Source organism: Podarcis erhardii, assembly GCF_964252035.2.
Source record: "Podarcis erhardii genome assembly, chromosome: 14".
NCBI classification, from domain to species: Eukaryota; Metazoa; Chordata; class Lepidosauria; order Squamata; family Lacertidae; genus Podarcis; species Podarcis erhardii.
The window spans coordinates 31,811,884-31,831,564 of NC_138503.1; the positions used below are offsets into that span (position 1 = coordinate 31,811,884).

Below are 19,681 nucleotides of genomic sequence, written 5' to 3' on the forward strand. Positions count from 1 at the left end.
CTTCTAAAAGTCAGTTGTTTATTTTCTTGACATCTGTTGGGAGGACATGCCATAGGGCGAGTGCCACAACTAAGAAGACCCTATGCCTGGTTCCCATAAGACTATGGTTGGGTTTACTAAAGAAAAAACAAATTGCAGTTACTGGGAAAGTAACATATCTAAGCTGGTGCTTTCACAGCAGACTACATAAAATTCTCTTGAAGTGTGTGCTGTGGAAGTACACCTCTTAAACCCTTTACATGCATATACAGTATGTGGTTAGCCAGGCACCTAGAAAAGCTACTTATGTACCAGCCACTTGCGTCAGTGACTTGTAAAGGCAATTTTTAGTTTCTAGCCATAATTGAAGAAGGCAAACCCTGCCATTTTTCAACGCTCTCCACTAGTTTCTGCTTAATCCCATTTCTCCTTCCTGTTGTGTTTACAAAGCAAAGACAACCCTAGCATTTACAGCTTTATTTTCTTCCCACTATACATTCTGAGTCTGCCTTGTTTACAGTAGTTCTGAGAGAACAGCGCAGATGATGCTTGATTTACCATCCATACAGTGTCTAATCTGCAGACACACACACTAGTTTGGAGCGCAAATCCCAGGCCAAAGCGACCAGAACACTTAATGTGCCTCAGCTGCTGCCTTGGCCTCCTTCCTTTCTTTAATCATCCGGTGCTTCTGCTTCATTAAGCATTTGCGAGCAGTTCCCAGGCCGCCAAGTTCGCCATCTAGGATGACAGTGGAGAACAATCATGATCTGAGAGAAAAGGGGAGACTTCCACTGCAGAATTACATATTAAGCATGCTAACTTGCCATCAAAAAAGTAAACAGTTCATTTTATTTGTATACCACTTTTCTGCCCGCCCCCCCCCCAAATCACATCAAAGGAACTTAACAACAAAGAAAACAAGAATGCATTTTGAAACCAAACAGTGCAAAAACAACATAGCAAAATAAAATGCTGTACTGAATGGTAGTCTAGTATCAGAACATTAGGCCTGCTGCTCAGAGCAAGTTCCACTGTCATTTACTTTAAGATTGGTGCTTTCCTTGTCTCTTTCTGCCTCTTTCTCTGTCCTGCACAGAGGTGAATGCAGGAGTCTTGACTACTACTACTGTCAAGCTGAGCTTTGGGGAATTTTTGTATCTGTACACACATAGCCAAAACATGACTCATAATGCAAGAACCTTTGCTCCTCTGAAAGGACAGTAGCTCATGCAGGCCTTCTTAGGTCTTGAAGCCACTTGGAAAGCAGCAAAATATGCCTCCTACCAGAATCTGAACTCTCAATTCTATCAACATGGCCAATGTGAATTGTAGTCTAAGCACATCTGGGAGGAACCAGGGAGGCAAGGCTGCCCCAAGTGCTGATGTGGACTTCCATACCAGCTTCCCAATCCCACCTGTGCGAGCTCAGGATGGAACATAGCCTTTAAGTCAGATTGTTTTCACAGTGGGATGTAAATTTGAAATAATCCCAATATACTAATAGACTCACATCTGTCGTCATAGGCCTTGGTCACCTCTTTGAAGTGCTGTAACTCTGCTGCACAGTTCTCCAAATAACTGGGTCCTTCCCGCTGCTTGCAAGCACCCATTCTCTCCTGGATGATCCTCACAATTTGTCTATCAACTAGCCTGTGGGAGTGGAAAGAGAGAGATACAAACACTTGAAGAATGCAATAATACAGACTTTACCTAAGTCCCAGGATTGAAATTCTGTACAGAAAATTACACCAAGTCCATATGACACATCAAAAACACATAATGCAAGCAGTCCAACAATATTATTTTATCTTATTTTAATTGTCCCACAAACCCCTCCATAGTCTGCTCCACTTCCCAGCCTCCCTCCCAATCTAATATGCAGCCACATTCCTGCTTCCAACTTTCCTTTTTTTAATTCTATTGCTCTCAAGTCTCCTCCTCTCTGTAACAAGCCCACTCTTGCTCCCTTCCTACCCCTTATGTCTGGAACTGCCTCCCAGTTCTTTGGCAGGGCTTGCCCTGTAATTTATTTCAAGCTCCTCTTCACAACTCAAATTTTCCATGTGGACTTTAGAACCAATACGCAGAGGTGGATTCAGGGCAGCACAATTGGTTTCCCTGCACAGAGAGCAGGGGCCAAGGGGCTGCCTTCCTGCTTCCTTCCCAAAGCCTAGTGAATGCTGAGCTTTGGGAAGAAGGCATGAGGGCTCTGACAGGGTCCTATAGTCCTTCCTCCTTCTCAGAAACTAGTTAGTATTTGCCTAGCTTTGAGAAGTTGGAAGTAGGGACTTTAGGATCCTGCGAGAGCTTCACACCTACTTCCCAAAGCCTGGCACCTCCCTTACCCAGCTTAGTGAAGGCGGATTTGGATTGGGGGGATGGCAGCATCAAATTTTGTCCCTGCACAGGGCACCATATTACCAAGGCCCACCTCTGCACTAGGCCAGACTTTGCTAACATGGTGCCCTCCAGATGTTTTGGACTGCAAAGATCATTGATGGAGTTGGTTAGGATGTCTGGGTTTGTTGGAAGTTGAAGTACAATCACATCTGGTGGCCACAAATTAGCCTCCTTTGATCTAGGGAAAGCAAAAACATCAGTCTTGAGGGGAATAATTTCTCAGCCTATTCCTGCCTCCACAACTGTCTTCTGCAGGAGTGGAGAATCTTTTCAGGTTGAAGGCAGCTTTCTCTTCTGGGCAAACATCTAAGGGCCACATGCAGATAGTCTGTGGGGCCAGAGACAAAAATGGGCAGACCAATGAATGCATTTTTTTTACTTTTGAATGCTAGGCTAGTTTCTACACACAATCATAAACCTCTCTAGACAGGAAAGCAGGAGGCATTATCAGAGGTCAAGAACACTGTCCAGCCAAGCAGAAACACTGAAGGAGATTGCAGAACAGGGTTAAAAAGGGAGTGGTGGCCAGGGGAGAGAGTCCTGAGGGCCAGAAAGGGAAGATTGGACAGCCACATTTGGCCTCTGGGCCCAAGGCTTCCTGCTCCTGGCCTACTGCAAGCTTCTTATGGCAGGGACCCAAGCACTACATACACTGATGATACTGTCTAACCAACAATCCTTACTTCTATCCTGAAAGCCAAATAACAATACTGCAAACCATTCAATCCTTAGAAGACTGTAGGCTACATCCTCCCAACCCTGCATAGAACAAAACATTTGGCAGGAGAGCCGAACTGCAATCCTACCCACCCTCCGAAAAAGAGAAGACGTACTTATCTCTCTTCCACTGCATCTCTGCTTCATAGTAACATATGTAGTCATCCTCCAAGCACTCTGTATAGTCCGGCACACGGCGGAAGTTCCGGTGATAGTAATAAAACTTGTTCTTTGCATGCTGGCGCTCTATCCATTCTGCAGGAGTGAAATGTCCAGAGATGCTTTTCAAGATTCAAACGAAAGAGGTCTTTTAAGCAATACGAAGCCAAGACAGAGTCAACTCGTGGAAAATTATGCCTTGCAGTGAGCTCTCATAAGAGAAATCTTCCTGCTGAACTACAAATCCCATAATCCTTGACCACTGACAGTACAGGCTGGGGATGATGGAGGGTGTTTTCCCAAAACATTTCGGCCGGGGCTCAAGGTTGGGGAGGATGAACTGAAGAAAATCTACCCCTCTTCCAACCTGCACTCCACTTATCCAAGAGCTGTGGAAGATAAGCCTCTCTAGCAGCAGTTCTCAATCTGTGGGTCCCCAGATGTTGTTGGACTACAACTCCCATCATCCCTGAGCTCTGGACTTGCTAGCTAGGGGTGATGGGAGTTGTAGTCCAACAACATCTGGGGACTCACAGGTTGAGAAAGGCTGTGTTTCTAGGATGCTGACTGAAGCTAATGGGTGTCCAACAACATCCGGAGGACCATTGGTTCCCCACCCCAGGCTTCAACATCATCCAGCCTCCTTCCCTGCTCCTTCTACTGAACTCAGCCCCTTCTCCACTTGCAAAACCTCCCCTAGCATTTGGCTTCTCCCCTGTTCTAGCCCTGCAGCTTTCTCTTGGTCCCTCCCCTGCATTCTAGCACCATCCCAGCCCTTCCAAACTTATAGACCAGTGATTTTCAGACTGGGTCCTCTAGCATTTTTGGACTACAATTCCCATTATCCCTGACCACTGGTCCTGCTAGCTTGGGATGATGGGAGTTGTAGTCCAAAATCAGATGGAGACCCAAGTTTGGGAAACCCTGTTCTATACCATCACCTGGGGGTCTAGCCTCTCCCGGTGTAGGCCTTCACTGTACCCCAGGTACAACCCTGCAGTGCACACACTCATATAACCCCCCCCCCAGCACCCCTCTTTTCTCCTGCCTTGTAGACACCCCCCAGGTTTGGAGCCCACACCCTTGTGGCCCTTCCTATGCATTCTAGCCCCCAACCCTTATCTCATAGCCACACCCCTTGCTTCCTGACCCCGCCCCAGCCCTTCACTCCATCCCTGATTGTAGTCCCCGCCCACTCTAACTCCACCCCTAGTTCCTAGCCCCACCCACACTTCCACCCCTTGTTCTTATAGCCCCGCCCCGTGACTCCTGGCCCCGCCCCCAGCGCTTCCCTCCCTCCCCATTCTCTAACTCCGCCCTTTGGCTCCTGGCCCCGCCCCTTCTCACCCCTCCAGGCTGTGACCGGCGCGTCGACCACGACTCGAAATATCTGGTCTACCAGGTACAGCGGGTTGGTGAGCTCTGTCTTAGGGGTGCGAGGAGGCGGCGCGCGGTACACATCCCGGTCCGGCTCTTCAGGCATCGCTGCAGCCTTTGCGCGAGCAAAGCGATGCGGACAAAATGGCAGCCTCCTTGGCAGAGGGACCGGGTCAGGTTAAGGAAAAGAAGAGCGCATGCGCAGCCACTCGTGCCGCGCGCGCTGCGTGATGGGAGGCGCAGTTTGTAAATATTGGCTTTAAGAGGGTCGAAAGGGTGCAATACGCATGCGCCTACTAATGGTTTTATTTAAAAAAATCTTCCGATGACTGCTGGGATATGTAGTTCTCTTTCTGCAAGGTCTTGTTCTGAAGTTTTCTTCCCCACTGTGGGTCTCATTAGCCCGATAGGAGCTGCACCCGTTGAATTTCCAGTTGTTCAGAAGTTAATGGTCATAAGAGATAGCTAAAATAAACTGGCAACCTTATAGTTTGGTAGTTAGTGGCAGAACAGGACACGGCAGACCAGGTTTCAAATCCCCACGCAGCCATGAAGGGCACTGGGTGACCTTGAGCCAAGCTGTGTTGCACCTCCCTACCTTCCCACCTCACAGGGTTGTTGTGATGATTAAAGAGAGAGGGAGAACCACATATGCCACCTTCAATTCCTTTTACAGGAAAGCTGGATATGCATGTAATAATTGATTATAATAAATTTAATAATAGTGCCTTTGTCATATTTATATGCCACCTACACAAAGCTTAACTTTGTAAAGCAGCTCTAAAGAGACAACATGGTGAATGGGTTGGATGAAGAACATGAGAGACTAGGGTTCAAATTCCTTACTGCGTCACTTTCAGCCAGTCAGTGTCCCTCCTTTGCTCACAGGGTTGCTGTGATAAAAAAATAGAGAGCTCTTTGGATGAAATAAAGCAGGATTCAAAAATAATAATAGAGGGGAATAACACCCCCCAAAAAGAATCCTGAGAACTGTAGTTTGCTCCTCACTGAGCTACAGTTCCCAGCACCCTTAACAAAATACAGTTCCCACGATTCTTTGGGTGGAAACCATGTGGTTTAAACACAGGGTTAAACCACGTGGTTTAAGGGTTGCCACCTTTTCCCTGGCTCTGATTCTGTGCCTTAATATTAATTCTGTTATCACAAATTTAAGCAAATGAAGTTTTCTCTACCACTTTTCTCATCATACTAGGAAAAACTCCAGCTAAATCTTTGCATAACAGGCTGTAGCTAAAAACATTGGGGGAGGGCAACCCTACATTGATCTAAAAATCTTTTATTTATGAATAACCAAAAAAAAAAAAAAAAGCTGCTTCACTTTGGCTTACAATCTAAAAAAATGTGACAGAAAAGGGAATGGATTGAAAGGGAAGAGGGGAAAGTATTGTTACACACCACCCCAATCTCTGAACAGTGCAAGATTCTGAAGGATGTGTCGATCCAGCATTGGCCTCCACAGTCACTTATGGACTCATTGTTAAAACCATGTTTATGGAAGACAATCTTACTCGGCTATGAGTGATCGCCACAGAAGAAGAAGAAGAAGACTAGGGTTTGTGTTCCCTTTTGGGACAAGGAGGCACAGCAGAGACTGTGGTGTCCTTATGAAATATGGTTTATTTGCACATATATACAGCCTAAACGTAGATGAAGGGATAGCAGAGCATTCTCATCCCAAGCAGGTCTGGCCTCGTCCATAAGCACAGCATTGGATTTAAATAACAGAGGAAAAAAACATGTTCTGTGTCTCCTCTTTCATAGCCTTCCCCCATCATGTTCTGCCCCACCTTGCTCTGCTTCCCAAACCGCTTGCAAAACTGACATTCCCTACCCCACCCTGAAATCCTAAACCCCTTTGGTCTCTATCCACCAACACAGCTGGAGGAGGGGGCAAGACCCCCTTCCCTCCTTGTCTGGCAGTCTCTGTTCTCTCTTGATGATTTCCTTGATAAGCCCTTACTCTGCTTTTTTCCTTAATGGCTTTCACTCAGCTAGCCCTGCCAGGCTAGTCTGGCTTGCTAGCATAAGCTAAACCCAGGAATTCCCATATTTGGCACAGTTTAGTCAAGCCTTGATTAATCCTAAACTTTACTAATTCTAATAATTATGGGTGCCTTGTACCTACAAAACTCTGGCAACCCCAACACAGAAGATTATGCAGAAGATTTTAGTTAACAAAATCTAGGAGAGAAGTCGCCAAAACAAACAAACAAACTTTTAATTTACAACATGTGGTACATTGGGCTCAACAAATAATGTCCTTATAAAGCATTTTGCTTTTTCACCCCAACAGATTATGCCATAGTGTCCCACGCCTGGAAGGTGGTGTAACAGTTTCATTTTATCTCTTCCTCCGTTGAAAAGCCACATGTCCACAAAATCGTTATCATGGTCCGGACATCTCAATTCTTAAACTGGTTTGGTCAACTCTGCATTGTTCCAGACATAGTTATACCATTCTTGCATTGTAGGTCCATCATCATCTTTCCAATGTTTTGCTACTACTTGTCTTGCAGTTACTAATAAAAAGGTGTTTATCTATCTAAATGGTTTGGTTTGGTTCTGTTTTGTCAGAAATAGTCAATAATGCCAGGGGTTTTTGCTGTTGTTTTAAACAATAAGGTGCCCAGCTAATTTGCTATACTCTGCCAACACCTTATTCCAACATACTTGAATCATGGGTCAACCCAAAGAATGTTTCCCAAAGTTCTTTAGGTTATCTTTTGAGGTATACAGCACCATGTATGTAACCCATTAAGTGTACAGTATTTTCCTGAAGCTTTACCAATACCAATTTCAGTGGACTTCTGTGTCATAAGGAGTCTCCGTGTACTTGAGATATAGTTTCTCCTAAGAATGTAAGAAGTGCCCAGCTACTGGATCAGACCAATCGCCCACTAAGTCCAGTATCCTGTTCTCATGGTGGCCAACCAGGTGCTTCTTCTGGGAAGCTCACATAACAGGATATTAGCACAATGGTATTCTGCTTTTCACAGTGGGTTTAGACAGAACATAGCCATTGTGCCAATAACCATTGATAGCCTTATCCTCATAAATATTTTCCCCAAATTTCTTTTCATCTGCCAGCTGTGCCAGTCCCATGTTTATATGTATTAACTGTGGGTGCTGAATGGCAAATAGACAGCCCTGTGCATACTCTGGGGCACACTTCCTTATTCCTTCGCTTACCTAGGCTGATGTACAACTGACATGTTCCCCAGGTGGCAAGGCAGAATTTTGACCCTTCCCGTCTGCCGTACATAGATGGCAATTGCACATGGTGGTAAACTGAGACCCCTGCTTCCAAGATGACCTTTCGTCTCCATTCCAATTGCTGGTGGTGTCAGGCCCCTGTCAGCTTGCCCGGGTATGAAATGAATATAGCATCAGAATGAAGCCAGCTGCTAAATTTATGTCTTGGGGGCCGAGAAACATCTTTGGTATTAGGCAACCAAGTCACTTGCTGGTGGCCTCTTTCGCTACTGCCGACCGGGACTGAGAAGACGTCTGATCATGGTCAGTACTGACTTGCTGTGGGCTAGGCCTGCCTTTGGGGTGGGTAGGTGATCTAGGAACAATGGGGCTGGGAGTTTTGTGATGGGGAGACACCATGTGATGGTTTTGCAGTATTAATTAACTTTTGTAAGCTGCATTCTGATGGCTGTACCCTGAGAAGCAGCATATAAGTATTTTGAATACATAAAACACTCTCCAGCATTTCCCCAGAAACACAATAAACTTTGTAATAGACCTATCCTCACACCAAGGATCACCCAGCCCCACTTCAACGCATTTCTGCAGCCTCACAGAGACCCCCTTTGCTGTATTAATCAGTAACTTGTCATGCGCTGAGGACCATAACTGTGCTGGACTGGGACCTGGGAGATCAGGAGTTCAAATCCCAAAGCATCCCACTGGGATGTTCTTTGGAATCCCACTGGGAAGTTCTTGGTCAATGACTGTTATCTTTGTGGGTGTGGGTGTGCTTTACCATAGCTGTCAACTTTCAGATTTGAAAATAAGTGATCAGCAGCCTCGAAAATAAGGGATCAGCAGCCTCACCTGTCCCGGGGACAGTCTACGGGATATCTAACAATCCGGGATAGCAGCGGGAAGCAGCGCTGGAATAAGGGAATTTCCTGCAAAAAAAGGGAAGGTTGACAGCTATGGCTTTACTTTTACTCCTTTTTTCATCCTTCCCCCAGTCCCACCGCAAGTTTTCAGCTCCCAGGCATGGCCACCTGGGCTTCCTCCCTCACAAGAGGAGCCACCGTCACCGCGGGAAGGTGAAGACGTGGCCCAAAGATGACCCCAGCAAACCGGTTCACCTGACGGCCTTCCTGGGCTACAAAGCAGGCATGACTCACATCCTCCGGGAACACTACAGGCCGGGGCTAAGTAAGTGGAAGGGTTCATGGGAGGAGTCGACACAAAGCTGGGGGAAAGGGCTGTAGCTCAGTGGTGGAGCACAGAAAGGTCCTCAAAGGCATCTCCACTTGTAGGGTCGCAAAGAGGTGGCTTGGGAAAAACCTCACTCTGGCTGAGGCCCTGGGGAGCTGCTGCCTGTCAGAGTAAGAACAGACAGCTAGATGGACCAAAGTTGGTATAAAGCAGATTCCTGTGTTCAAATGCAGGCATCAACCCCCAGCATGACTGAGCATCTGCTGATGGTCCTGGGGCTCAGAAGGAACCATCACCAACTAGCCTGACCCGACTACTGCCATCAGTCACAAGCCAAATCTGATCCGCAGTGGTCACCCACCATATTAATTACTCCTATACAACACTGTGAGGAAGGGTGTTGCATTTTGGGTAATTTAATATTGCTGGTGCTGATGGGTGTTGTCATTCTGCACAGTGCTTTTTTTTCATAGAAAAATAAGTGTCGGTACTCACCATGAAGTTTTTACAGCTAAGTGCCACACTTTTTAACATCAACTAAAAGAGGTGGTGGTACTGTGTACCTGTGAGTACCCCCTGGAAAAAAGCACTGGTACTGTAGCATCTGGTGGGCCAAAGGTTCCCATTCCAGCTGAATACTGAGCTAGATGGACCAGCAATCTAACTCTGCACCAGGCCGTTTCCTGTGATTCTAAGCCTGTTTCTTCTGTGTCCCTTTAATTTTCAGAGGTCTCAAAGAGGGAGGAGGTGGAAGCTGTCACTATCATAGAGACACCACCTTTGGTGGTCGTTGGACTGGTGGGCTACATCGAGACGCCCAGGGGGCTGAGGAATTTCAAGACCATCTTTGCAGAGCATATCAGCGATGAATGTAGAAGACGTTTCTACAAGAACTGGTGAGCGGTTTCCTGTGTGGCAGACAGAGGGAATGGGCAGACAAAATGGTCCACAGGTGCCACATAGCAAATGTCCAATCAGCACATACATGTGGAGGAAACATCTCTAACTGGTTGTTACAAACAGGGCTGGCCCTACCATTGGGTATTGTGAGATGTGTCATGAAAGGGCTTCCTCTTGTAAATGACTTAGAGCAGCATCTGCTGGCTGATGAGCTATGCTAAGCTGGTTTCTTGTGCTTCCTCCAAAGGTGCCGGTAGTGGTCACCCCCCCAGGAGTTTTGCACTACAAATCCCATCAGCCTCAGCTGTGCTGGCTAGGAGTAATGGGAGTTGTAGTCCAAAACACCTACAGGGCCCCAGGTTGCAGAGAGGTTGGACTACGCAGGCAGGTCGTTTTGCAAATTCCTTGGTATAAATGTGCAGTAAGAACATAACATAAGAACATCAGAGGAACCTGCAGGGTCAGGCCAATGGCCCATTTAGTCCAGCATCCTGTTCTCACAGTGGCCAGCCAGTTGCCTGTGGGAAAGCTGCAAGGAGTATTCGAACATAAGAGCACTCTTCCGTCCTGTGGTTTCCAACAAGTAATATTCAGAAGCATTGCTGCCTGTGGCAGACCCTCCAAGTGTCCCTATTTTCCAGGGACGGTCCTGGATTTACAGAAGCTGTCTTGGTTTCTGATTTGATCCCGGAATGTCCCACTTTTCCTTAGGACATCCCTGTTTTCATTGGTGAAATGTTGGAGGATATGGTAGGACGTCCGTATTCCAAACAGGGTTGCACCAAAGATTTGTATAACAGTGTTATGAAATTGGCAGCTTTATTTTCAGTTCGTTTCCTAATGATCTCTAGCACTGAAGTTGTCTTTTTCACAGCCTAAACCTTGTGGCCGATGGTTCACGATGGGTCTCTCCTTTTCAGGCACAAGAGCAAGAAGAAAGCATTTACCAAGTACTGCAAGAAATGGCAGGATGAGGCCGGGAAGAAGCAGCTGGAGAAGGATTTCGCAGCCATGAAGAAGTACTGCAAGGTTATCCGCATCATTGTGCACACCCAGGTGAAGCCTTCCCATAATCCTTTGGGGCAGCCTTAGGGAAGAACGGTGCTTTGCAAAGCGGTGGCACTCTCTGTTGCATTGTGTTAACGCTGAGCTTCTTTGACTGCAGATGAAACTCCTGCCACTGAGGCAGAAGAAGGCTCACATCATGGAGATCCAGCTGAATGGGGGCACTGTGGCAGAGAAGGTGGACTGGGCTCATGAGAAGCTGGAGAAGCAAGTGCCCGTCAGCACCGTCTTCTCCCAGAACGAGATGATTGACGTCATTGGTGTCACTAAGGGGCATGGGATGAAAGGTAGGAAGGAGCAGTGGTGAGCCTTGGCATAGAGATGTTTTCTTTATTACTTTACTTATTTATTGCATTGATATCCCATCTTTTTTCCCCAGGAGCTCAAGGGGACATACATGGTTCTCCCCCCCCCACTTCAATCCCCACAACAACCATGAGAGGCAGTGATTGACCTAAGGACACCCAGGTCTTCACTGGTTTTGGACTACGGCTCCCATCAGCCCCAGCCTAGTACGGCCTTGTTGGCTGGAGCTGATGGGAGTTGTAGTCCAAAACATCAGGAGGGCACCAGGCTGGGGAAGGCTGGCATAGATTGTAGCCAGATTGACTTGGGGCAGTTGCTATCATAGCCTTGGTAAGGGAGGGGAAAGGGTGGGTGGTAGGAATCTGCAGCTTTTAAGGCCCAACACAGTGGTACCTCGGGTTACAGACACTTCAGGTTACATACGCTTCAGGTTACAGACTCCGCTAACCCAGAAATAGTACCTCGGGTTAAGAACTTTGCTTCAGGATGAGAACAGAAATCGTGCGGCAGTGCAGCAGCGGGAGGCCCCATTAGCTAAAGTAGTGCTTCAGGTTAAGAACAGTTTTAGGTTAAGAACGGACCTCCAGAACGAATTAAGTACTTAACCCAAGGTACCACTGTATATGGAAAATGCTGCCCTAGAAGAACATGATTGATTCCAGGAGTACCCAGGATTTTGGGAAAACAAGTTTCTAGACCTCATTGCTGCTGAGAACATCTAGGCCTTTTTTCTGTTTCATGGCTTAGAGCGCCTCCCCCCAGCCTGGTGCTGTGCAGATATTTTGGGCTACAAGCCCCAGACATGGTGATGGGAGCTAATGTGAGTTGTAGTCCAAAAAGGAAAGGGCTGTAGCTCGGTGGTAGAGCATCTGGTTTGAATGCAAAAGGTTCCAGGGTTCCGTCTCTGGTATCTCCAGCTAGGACTGGAAGAAACCACTGTCTTCTGAAACCCTGAAGAGCCTTTGCTAATCAGTGTAGACAGCTGAGATAGATGAACCAAAGGCTTGATCAGTATAAGGAAGCTTCTTATGTTTCTATTTCAATCACCCCTTTAGTCTGATTCTATGAGGACTAGAATCTTGCTTTATTTTTCAGGAAGATAGCATAGTTGAGGTAGGCTGAACTTTGCATGGATCCCTGGCATCTCTAGGGCTGTCTGAGAAAAACTCATGCAGGGAGACTTTAACAACCTCTATAACAACATGACCTTTTTCATTTAGGTGTGACAAGTCGGTGGCATGCTAAGAAACTCCCGAGGAAAACTCACAAAGGACTGCGTAAGGTCGCATGCATTGGAGCCTGGCATCCTGCCCGGGTGGGCTACTCCATTGCCCGGGCTGGCCAGAAAGGCTACCATCACCGCACAGAACTTAACAAGAAGGTACAGTGCCCTTCTTCCTTCACCTTCCTTCCTTCCTGTTCTTTTGGGTTCGTTCACAATGGACTTGAGTCTGCTGCCAGTTGGCCCCAGGCTGATGTCACCATTCCATACCCGCCTGCTCACTCAATCTCTTGGGAGTCTGGGAAATGCTGATGGCAATAGCTCCCCAGCACCTAAACTCTTTCTTTTGTTGTTAATTTCTTTTTTAAAAGAAACAAAGACTCAAAAATGTAAACCATAAAGTGTCACAGCTTAGAAGGACAAAGGTATAGCGCAGATCCAAAGGGATTATAAAGTATTTACTTGTACAAAGACTCTCTTTACAAGTAATATAGATTTATAAAAATAAAAGTATTCTCCACCTGTGAGTTCCATCATTATTGAGAATAAAGATTCTATATAGTCTTAAAGGAGCCAGACATTGGCTGGCGCCTATTTCAATAAGAAATAAAATCAGGCCATATATGAATAAAACCCGATCATTCAAGCTTTGCCCTTTAAATACTTTTGGTTTGTGACAAACCTTTTTAAGAAGGGCAGTTTGCAAAACCCTTGAATGCCATAAATCCTATTAAGATTAAAGGTCTTCCAGGATTTAACAATACAGTTCCAGGCTGCTGGTACTTTTCAAATTCCATTCTGTTTCCACATACAGGTTCAAAAGTACTAGGTGGAAAGATGGAGTAATAGTTTATTTTGGTTTTTTATTTCTTTTTTAATATTAATTTGTTAACTACAGCAACAACAAAAGTGCAAACATAACAGAGCCTCATCTCTTCTTCACCTTAGGTTTACCGCATTGGGCGCGGGGTTCACATAGAAGATGGCAAAGTGGTGAAGAACAACGCCTCCACCAATTACGACACAACCGAGAAAACAATTACCCCGCTGGTAAAATAGAATCATAGAGTTGGAAGGGACCACGAGGGTCATCTAATCCAATCCCCCTGCAATGCCGGGATCTTTTGACCAATGTGGGACTTGAACCTGTGACTATGACAATGGTCCTTCCCCTTATGTACTTGTGCCCAGATTTGTGGTGGGCACTCTGTCGCTGGCCCTGCGGCTTCCTTCTCTACATTAACACACCTTTCTGCCCCCAGGGTGGATTCCCTAAGTACGGAGAAGTCAACAATGATTTCGTGATGGTGAAGGGTTGTGTGGTGGGCACCAAGAAGCGGGTGCTCACCCTCAGGAAGGTGAGGCCTGTATCAGAGACATGGACTGTGAAGGAGATGTAAACTCCTGTGAGGGTGGGTGGGACCTAAAGGAGACTGGTTGAATTTGGACCCAAGCAACGAGCAGGTGGCCAGTTCATTTCCATGTCCAATTCAAGGTGTTTAAAGCCCTAAATGACTTAGGTCCCAAATACCTGAGACTGCCTCCTTCCCTACAGGCACACACTCAGGTGTTAAGGTCAGCAGAAGGTGCCCTCTTGGTAGCTGCATCATCCTCAGTCATTTTGGCTGCTTGTAGTCCGGGAGAGAGCAATCTCTGGAGCAACCCCAAAGTTGTGCACCTTTGCTAGACAGTGTCTGTTGTATGCTGAGTATACCTCTCTTGACACATCAGATATCTGTCTTTTGTAGTCACCTTATTCCAGGGGCTTTCATTTGTTTAAAACTCGTTTTAATATTGAATCTTAAATTGTCATAACCCACCCTGGGAACTGATAGTGAAGGGTGGGAAACAAATTGAAGTAATAATCAACAGTAGTACTAATAATGGCACGAGACTGTAGGTGCTTTGTTCCCGAGGGAGAAGGGAAGTTGGGGCTACAGCTAAGCGTCCATTCTAAAGGGCTTTGGGAGCTGCTGTGGGGACAATAACATCAGCCTGCCTTACAGGAGTGTTGTGAGGACCACAAGAAGTTAAGAAACATGAAAGACAATGAGCAGCCTTTGTAAACACCTCTTAAGAAAGGCAGGAGATAAACGTTAAGCAATCATTCTTGTTCTTACGATTTAAGACTATTTATTATTGTTAACTTTGACCTAGCAAGGTTCCCTTTCGACAGACCAGGGGCCGGCCTGTGGCATGGGTTTTGCACCTAAATTGCCCGCCACCAGTACAAACTTACATTAGGTTGAGGCAGTAGTTACAAGTTACCGGTCTCTGCAGCCACAGCAGGCACTGTGATTCTCCAGTGGTTTGACTTCAGTGGTCGTCTCACCTTGCCTAATGGTAGGGTTGTCCCCATGTCACTCAGCTAAGTTGTCCATGTTCAACAAGCGATTCCCCACAGAAAACTCTGCCCCCTCACCCTTGCACTTTCATTTAATGGACCCCTTTCCCTTCTTCCAGTCCCTTCTGGTCCATACAAGCAGGAAGGCCTTGGAACCTGTGGAGCTGAAATTCATTGACACAACCTCCAAGTTTGGTCATGGACACTTCCAGACGGCTCAAGAAAAGCGTGCTTTCATGGTGAGTCTTAGCCGCGAAACATGAGGCAGAGAAGAAAAATCATTTGAGAAGGATATGTGACCAAATGTGACTGGGGGAAGCAGCGCTGCCAACCAATACTTGGGATAAGGGTACTAAAACTTCTTCCTACCCAGGGCATATCTAAGAAGCACAATCCCATTGTGCCATTTCTTTTCTCTGTCCTGAAACTTACAGAATCATAGAACTGTAGTGTTGGAAGGGACCCCAGGGACCCCAGCCCTTGCGATGCAAGAATCACAGATACCCAAGCTTCAGCTTGTCTCCATTGGGTTCTAGTATTATGGGGGAGATATCTTCACATCTTACAAACTTCTGCAAACTTCTGCCAAGTCCTATCTTATTTGCCTTCCCCCAATACTTAAGAAGCCCCCAATATTGTAGCCTTTCTGCATAGGAAAGTTGCTCTAACACCCTGGATAATTTTGATTACCCTTTCCTGTGCCTTATGCAGCTTTGCAATATCCTCTTTGAGATTTATACACTGCCTAAGAACAGATTGTTTTGATCCCAAGTAGAAAATATATTTTCCATTTCAATTCAAACAAACAAAAAAAAAATAGTGAGAAATTTTAGGGAAAGCATTAGGTGGATGACCAGCCTTCCCCAATCTGGTGCCCTCCAGATGTTTTGGACTTCAATTCCCATCAGCCACAGCACCGTATGGCTGTGCTGGATGAGGCTGATGGTAGTTGTAGTTCAAAGCACCTGGAAGGCCCCAGCTTGGGGAATGTGGCCAAATACCAGCCAAAGATACTCCATTAGGTATTGTCCTGCTCTCTTTTGCACCTGAAGGATAGGAGTGATGAGATTTGTTAGTTCAGAACACCTGGAGGCACCATGTTGCCTACCCCTGCTAGCCACATTTGTTGGAAATGAAGGGCAGTTTTGCATCAGTCAGGAAAACAGGCTGCCCTGCAACATATACCTCTCACTCCCTGTGGAGACAAAACAACAAAAAGAGCAGAAATGTACAAAAGTCCCCTTTTGCCCCTGATGCAAATTATTGCCTTTTGTCTTGCAAGCATAGCTTTTAAGATTCCATGGCCATTTTTTTCTGCTTCTGTTTCAGGGCCCACAGAAGAAGCACCTGGTGAAGGGGAAGGTGGAAACCCAGGAGGAATTGTGAAAAGGGCTTCTCCTAAGATGCTTCCAGACTCCAGTCCAACTTTGTCACTGCTTTGAATAGTTGCAAACATAAATACACTGAAACAAAACCGGTGCTTAGTCTTATGTTCTTGAAAAGGTATATGCTCCCCACATTTGTCTCAGAAGTCTTTCAGGGCGTTGCATTTATAGCATCATCTGGACTTAGAATTATAGAATTGTAGAGTTGGAATGGAGCCAGAGGGTCATCTAAACCAACTCCCTGCAATGCAGGAATCTCAACTAAAGCATCCATGACAGACAACCATCCAACCTCTGCCTTAAAACCTCTAAGGAAGAAGAGTCCACCACCTGAGGAAGTCCATTCCACTGTTGAACAGCTTTTACCATCAGAACGAGCAGCTCTGCCTCTTTGGGTACTTTGACAGAGACCAAATGCAAGAAACACAAGGAATAACAAAAGCAAACACACCCCCAGGGATCGATGCAAACCTTTATTTCCCTTCACCTTCCCCATCATTTCTAGTTGCCTTTGGCTCACACATCATCCGTAGTTTGTAAAGCCCTTTGATTAGATGCGACCATTTCATTGTCGTGAATTTCCAAAGCTATTGCTCTGTTAAAATGTTTTATTGCATGGGAAACTGAAGCAGTACCTCTAAAACCCACTTCATGCTGCCGGGTTAGCTGTCACGACGGGCTCGGCTTCCTTTGCATTGCTAAATGTCCCTGATGTGAAATCTCCTGGGACATGACATGGGTTTAGAGCATCTTCCCCCAACCTGGTTCCCTTAGGCTGTTTCGGACTGCAACTCCGATCAGCTCCCACCAATGCTGGCTTGGGCTGATGGGGATTGTAGTCCATAGTGGCTATGCTAGCTGGGGTTGATGGGAGCTGTAGTCCAACATTGTGGGAGGGTACTAGGAAGGCTGGTTTAGAGGCAGGATTGCAAAGGTGGGCTGGGGTGCTCTTGGCAGGCAGAGGGTATATATAACTATGGAGAAAGGAGAGCCACCTCTCCTTTCTGCCTCACTTGCAGCACAGCATAGAAAGGTTTCAGGAATTAACACAATGTGCTTCTCTTTCTAACATAGGCAGTCCATATCTTTAGCATTCAGATAACAGGGCTAAGCCTCCAGAATCCATGCTTGCCTTGTTCCTCCACTCATGGTTCTGTGGTTGCCTCTTTTGATAGTCTCTAATCTCACAGCAGTAAATAGCACACCTCCAAGAAGGACGTTGTGGAGCTATGAAAACCTCCTCCCTACCCCCACCAAAGACTGTCATGAAATTGGCCACAGCCTCCAGCCCTGGAGTGTCCCAGCTGCAGAGTCCACATGCTCAGGCATCCTAAGGATTAGTCTAGATGCAATTGTGAGTATGTTTTCAAATCCCTGTAGTCAGCAGCACCAGCTGCAATCAGCCACCAGCCGTGGAAGGGGATGGTGCTGTTCTGGATCACAATTGGGACATAGCCAGGGTGAGGGGAGGTTGATCCTTTCCTGCCAAAAAACCCTCCTCAGAATTTGTGATTTGAATTTTAAAAAGCCACATAATGAATTACGTAAATTGTGTCATCAATATGTTATTCCACCCCATTCACTGAGAGTGCCTTAGGAGACCCCCTATTCCCTGCACGGAGCTGCAATTCTCAACAGCTTTAACAAACTAAAGTTCCCAGGATTCCTTCTTTTTGGGGGGAGCCTTGACTGTTAAAGTGGTGATATATTCTCGCTTGGTCTCAACCTGCATTCCACACTTTCCTCATCAATTTGGAGGCTTGAATTCCCTTAAACCTCCCCTCCCCTCATCAGGAGAAGGGAGAATTTTCACAGAGTAAAGAGTTGTGTGATGTTCTTCACAGGTTCCTTGCATGCCTTCCCGGGGGAAATACAAATGCTTCTACTGTTAACTCTCTCTGTTTCCTTTCCTCTGGCCTGTGAATAGCAAGGAGGTCAGAGAGATGGTTCACTCAGAGGCTCAGTTTTCAGATTTTAGGATTTCTCTCCCCACCATTGCAAACCTGGGTGGAAATAGGAGGACTTCAGACTGCTTGCAGAAAGAGCCCTTTCTTTCCTTGTCATCCCCTCTTTTCTTTGGCCTCTTCAGTTTTAATGACTGTTCTGACATTTAAAAGATGCTTAACATGGCTGTTATTTGCAAAGACGGGACCTAGGTGGAAGTGGGCTTGAATCTCCCCTACCTTTTTTTCATCTTTGCAAAGCTAATGACAGCACTACAGAAATTCTTCCTTGCACTGGTAGGAATCTGGTGCTTGTAACGGAGAAGCTTGGAGTATCTCCTCCACACTGAGAAATGTATCCTGTGAAATATCCAGAGGATGGGTGGGGGGACCTCTTTTGCTGTAGAGAAGCCCCTGAACGACAAGCTGAAGAGATGAGCCAGGAGATGAGACCAGCAGTGTGGCTCAAGGGTGATGCTGGGTTCGCAGGCCCTGATAATCCTGGAGGACCCCATCAAGCGTCTTGAGCCAGCCAACCCACCAGTGAGCAGTTCCTCAAAATTTTGCTGCGCCCTCTCCTGGGAATTCCTTCTGGAGTCCTTCTGTGGGCAGCTGGGATTCCAAACCAGAATGCATGAGGGGTAAGATGAGATCGTCCATATTTGGCATCACTAAAATTTTCTAAGGGGTTGAAGGGGTGGGAGGGAGAGAAAAGAAATCAGGTTAGAAACATGCCACCAAGTTTTCTGCAAGCAAAAATACCTCTAGAAGGCTCGGTGCATCCAAGTGGTCTATATAATGGAGATGATCTGCTGAAAACTGTGCTCTCTATGGGCCCCTCCAGAGTCTGTTTATTGAGCATTCATCTTGATATACTTCCACAAAGCTAACACTGAGGTTTGATAAGATCCAGACTTTACTGAGCGCCCATGCTCTCCAGTGCATTTCTCTGTCACTTTCAAAACCACAAGAAGTATACGTCTGTTTGCTTTTAAAGTGGTTTCGCTGTACTTTGATCCACTTTCAGTGTGGAAGCCTAGAGCTGCAGTATGTGCTTCAAACCCTCCTGCGAGGCGGTAACAGTTTGCTGGCAACCTATGGTGGGAATGCACTTAGCAGGAAACTCATTGATGTGTCTGAACAGGGCACCTCCATTTCCTTTCTCTAATGGGTGCCACTGCTTAGTCCACGTCTTGATGTCATTACACCAAGGATGGGTAGCCTTCAGGTTTGCAGGCTCTGCTTTGCTGTGGTTTTTTACTGGAACCCCAGGACCCACCAGCCAGGTGCACAATAGTGGCTGGGTGGGACACTGTCTTCTCAGAATTACCGTATTTTTCGCTCTATAAGACGCGCTCGACCATAAGACGCACCTAGTTTTTAGAGGAGGAAAACAAGAAACAAGAAAGCAATGCAAAGCCTCTTGAGTGAAGAGGCAGGAGTGCTCCCGCTGCACTCA

General features: G+C 46.4%; 3 protein-coding genes across 7 annotated transcripts in view; 1 reads left to right on the plus strand and 2 right to left on the minus strand.

The window, feature by feature from the left end:
* Window positions 1-441: 441 nt before the first annotated feature.
* NDUFB10 (NADH:ubiquinone oxidoreductase subunit B10) lies at window positions 442-4,814 on the minus strand. The gene is made up of 4 exons (XM_081840347.1): window positions 4,606-4,814; window positions 3,216-3,354; window positions 1,493-1,632; window positions 442-720 (listed from the first exon to the last, which is right to left on the minus strand). The coding sequence occupies exons 1-4, from the start codon at window positions 4,739-4,741 to the stop codon at window positions 614-616; spliced, it is 522 nt and encodes a 173-aa protein (XP_081696473.1). The 5' UTR covers window positions 4,742-4,814; the 3' UTR covers window positions 442-613.
* Window positions 4,815-8,011: 3,197 nt separating this feature from the next.
* Window positions 8,012-16,368, plus strand: RPL3L (ribosomal protein L3 like). 2 transcript variants are annotated; one of them, XM_081840324.1, is made up of 10 exons: window positions 8,012-8,172; window positions 8,862-9,054; window positions 9,785-9,953; window positions 10,878-11,013; window positions 11,123-11,309; window positions 12,549-12,709; window positions 13,499-13,600; window positions 13,813-13,908; window positions 15,014-15,133; window positions 16,224-16,368. In XM_081840324.1, the coding sequence occupies exons 1-10, from the start codon at window positions 8,170-8,172 to the stop codon at window positions 16,278-16,280; spliced, it is 1,224 nt and encodes a 407-aa protein (XP_081696450.1). In that variant the 5' UTR covers window positions 8,012-8,169; the 3' UTR covers window positions 16,281-16,368. The 2 variants fall into 2 exon arrangements, with proteins under 2 accessions (XP_081696450.1, XP_081696451.1); XM_081840325.1 differs by lacking the exon at window positions 13,813-13,908.
* A 371-nt stretch (window positions 16,369-16,739) lies between these two features.
* Window positions 16,740-19,681, minus strand: part of LOC309329468 (testis-expressed protein 2-like) — a 34,775-nt gene continuing 31,833 nt past the window's right edge. For all 4 annotated transcript variants that reach the window (XM_081840249.1, XM_081840248.1, XM_081840251.1 and 1 more), the window contains one exon: window positions 16,740-18,903. In XM_081840249.1, the coding sequence (XP_081696375.1) occupies window positions 18,778-18,903 (126 nt within the window). In that variant the 3' untranslated portion in view covers window positions 16,740-18,777. The remainder of the gene's footprint in view (window positions 18,904-19,681) is intronic.

Coding starts and splice junctions, on each gene's coding strand:
- NDUFB10 (XM_081840347.1), bottom strand. CDS start 4,741: ATGCCTGAAGAGCCGGACCGGGATGTGTACCGCGCGCCGCCTCCTCGC. Junction 3,355..4,605: donor GCCGGTCACAGCCTGGAGGG/GTGAGAAGGGGC, acceptor TCACTCCTGCAG/AATGGATAGAGCGCCAGCAT. Junction 1,633..3,215: donor ATGCAGTGGAAGAGAGATAA/GTACGTCTTCTC, acceptor CCACTCCCACAG/GCTAGTTGATAGACAAATTG.
- RPL3L (XM_081840324.1), top strand. Junction 9,055..9,784: donor ACACTACAGGCCGGGGCTAA/GTAAGTGGAAGG, acceptor TTTAATTTTCAG/AGGTCTCAAAGAGGGAGGAG. Junction 11,014..11,122: donor GCATCATTGTGCACACCCAG/GTGAAGCCTTCC, acceptor CTTTGACTGCAG/ATGAAACTCCTGCCACTGAG.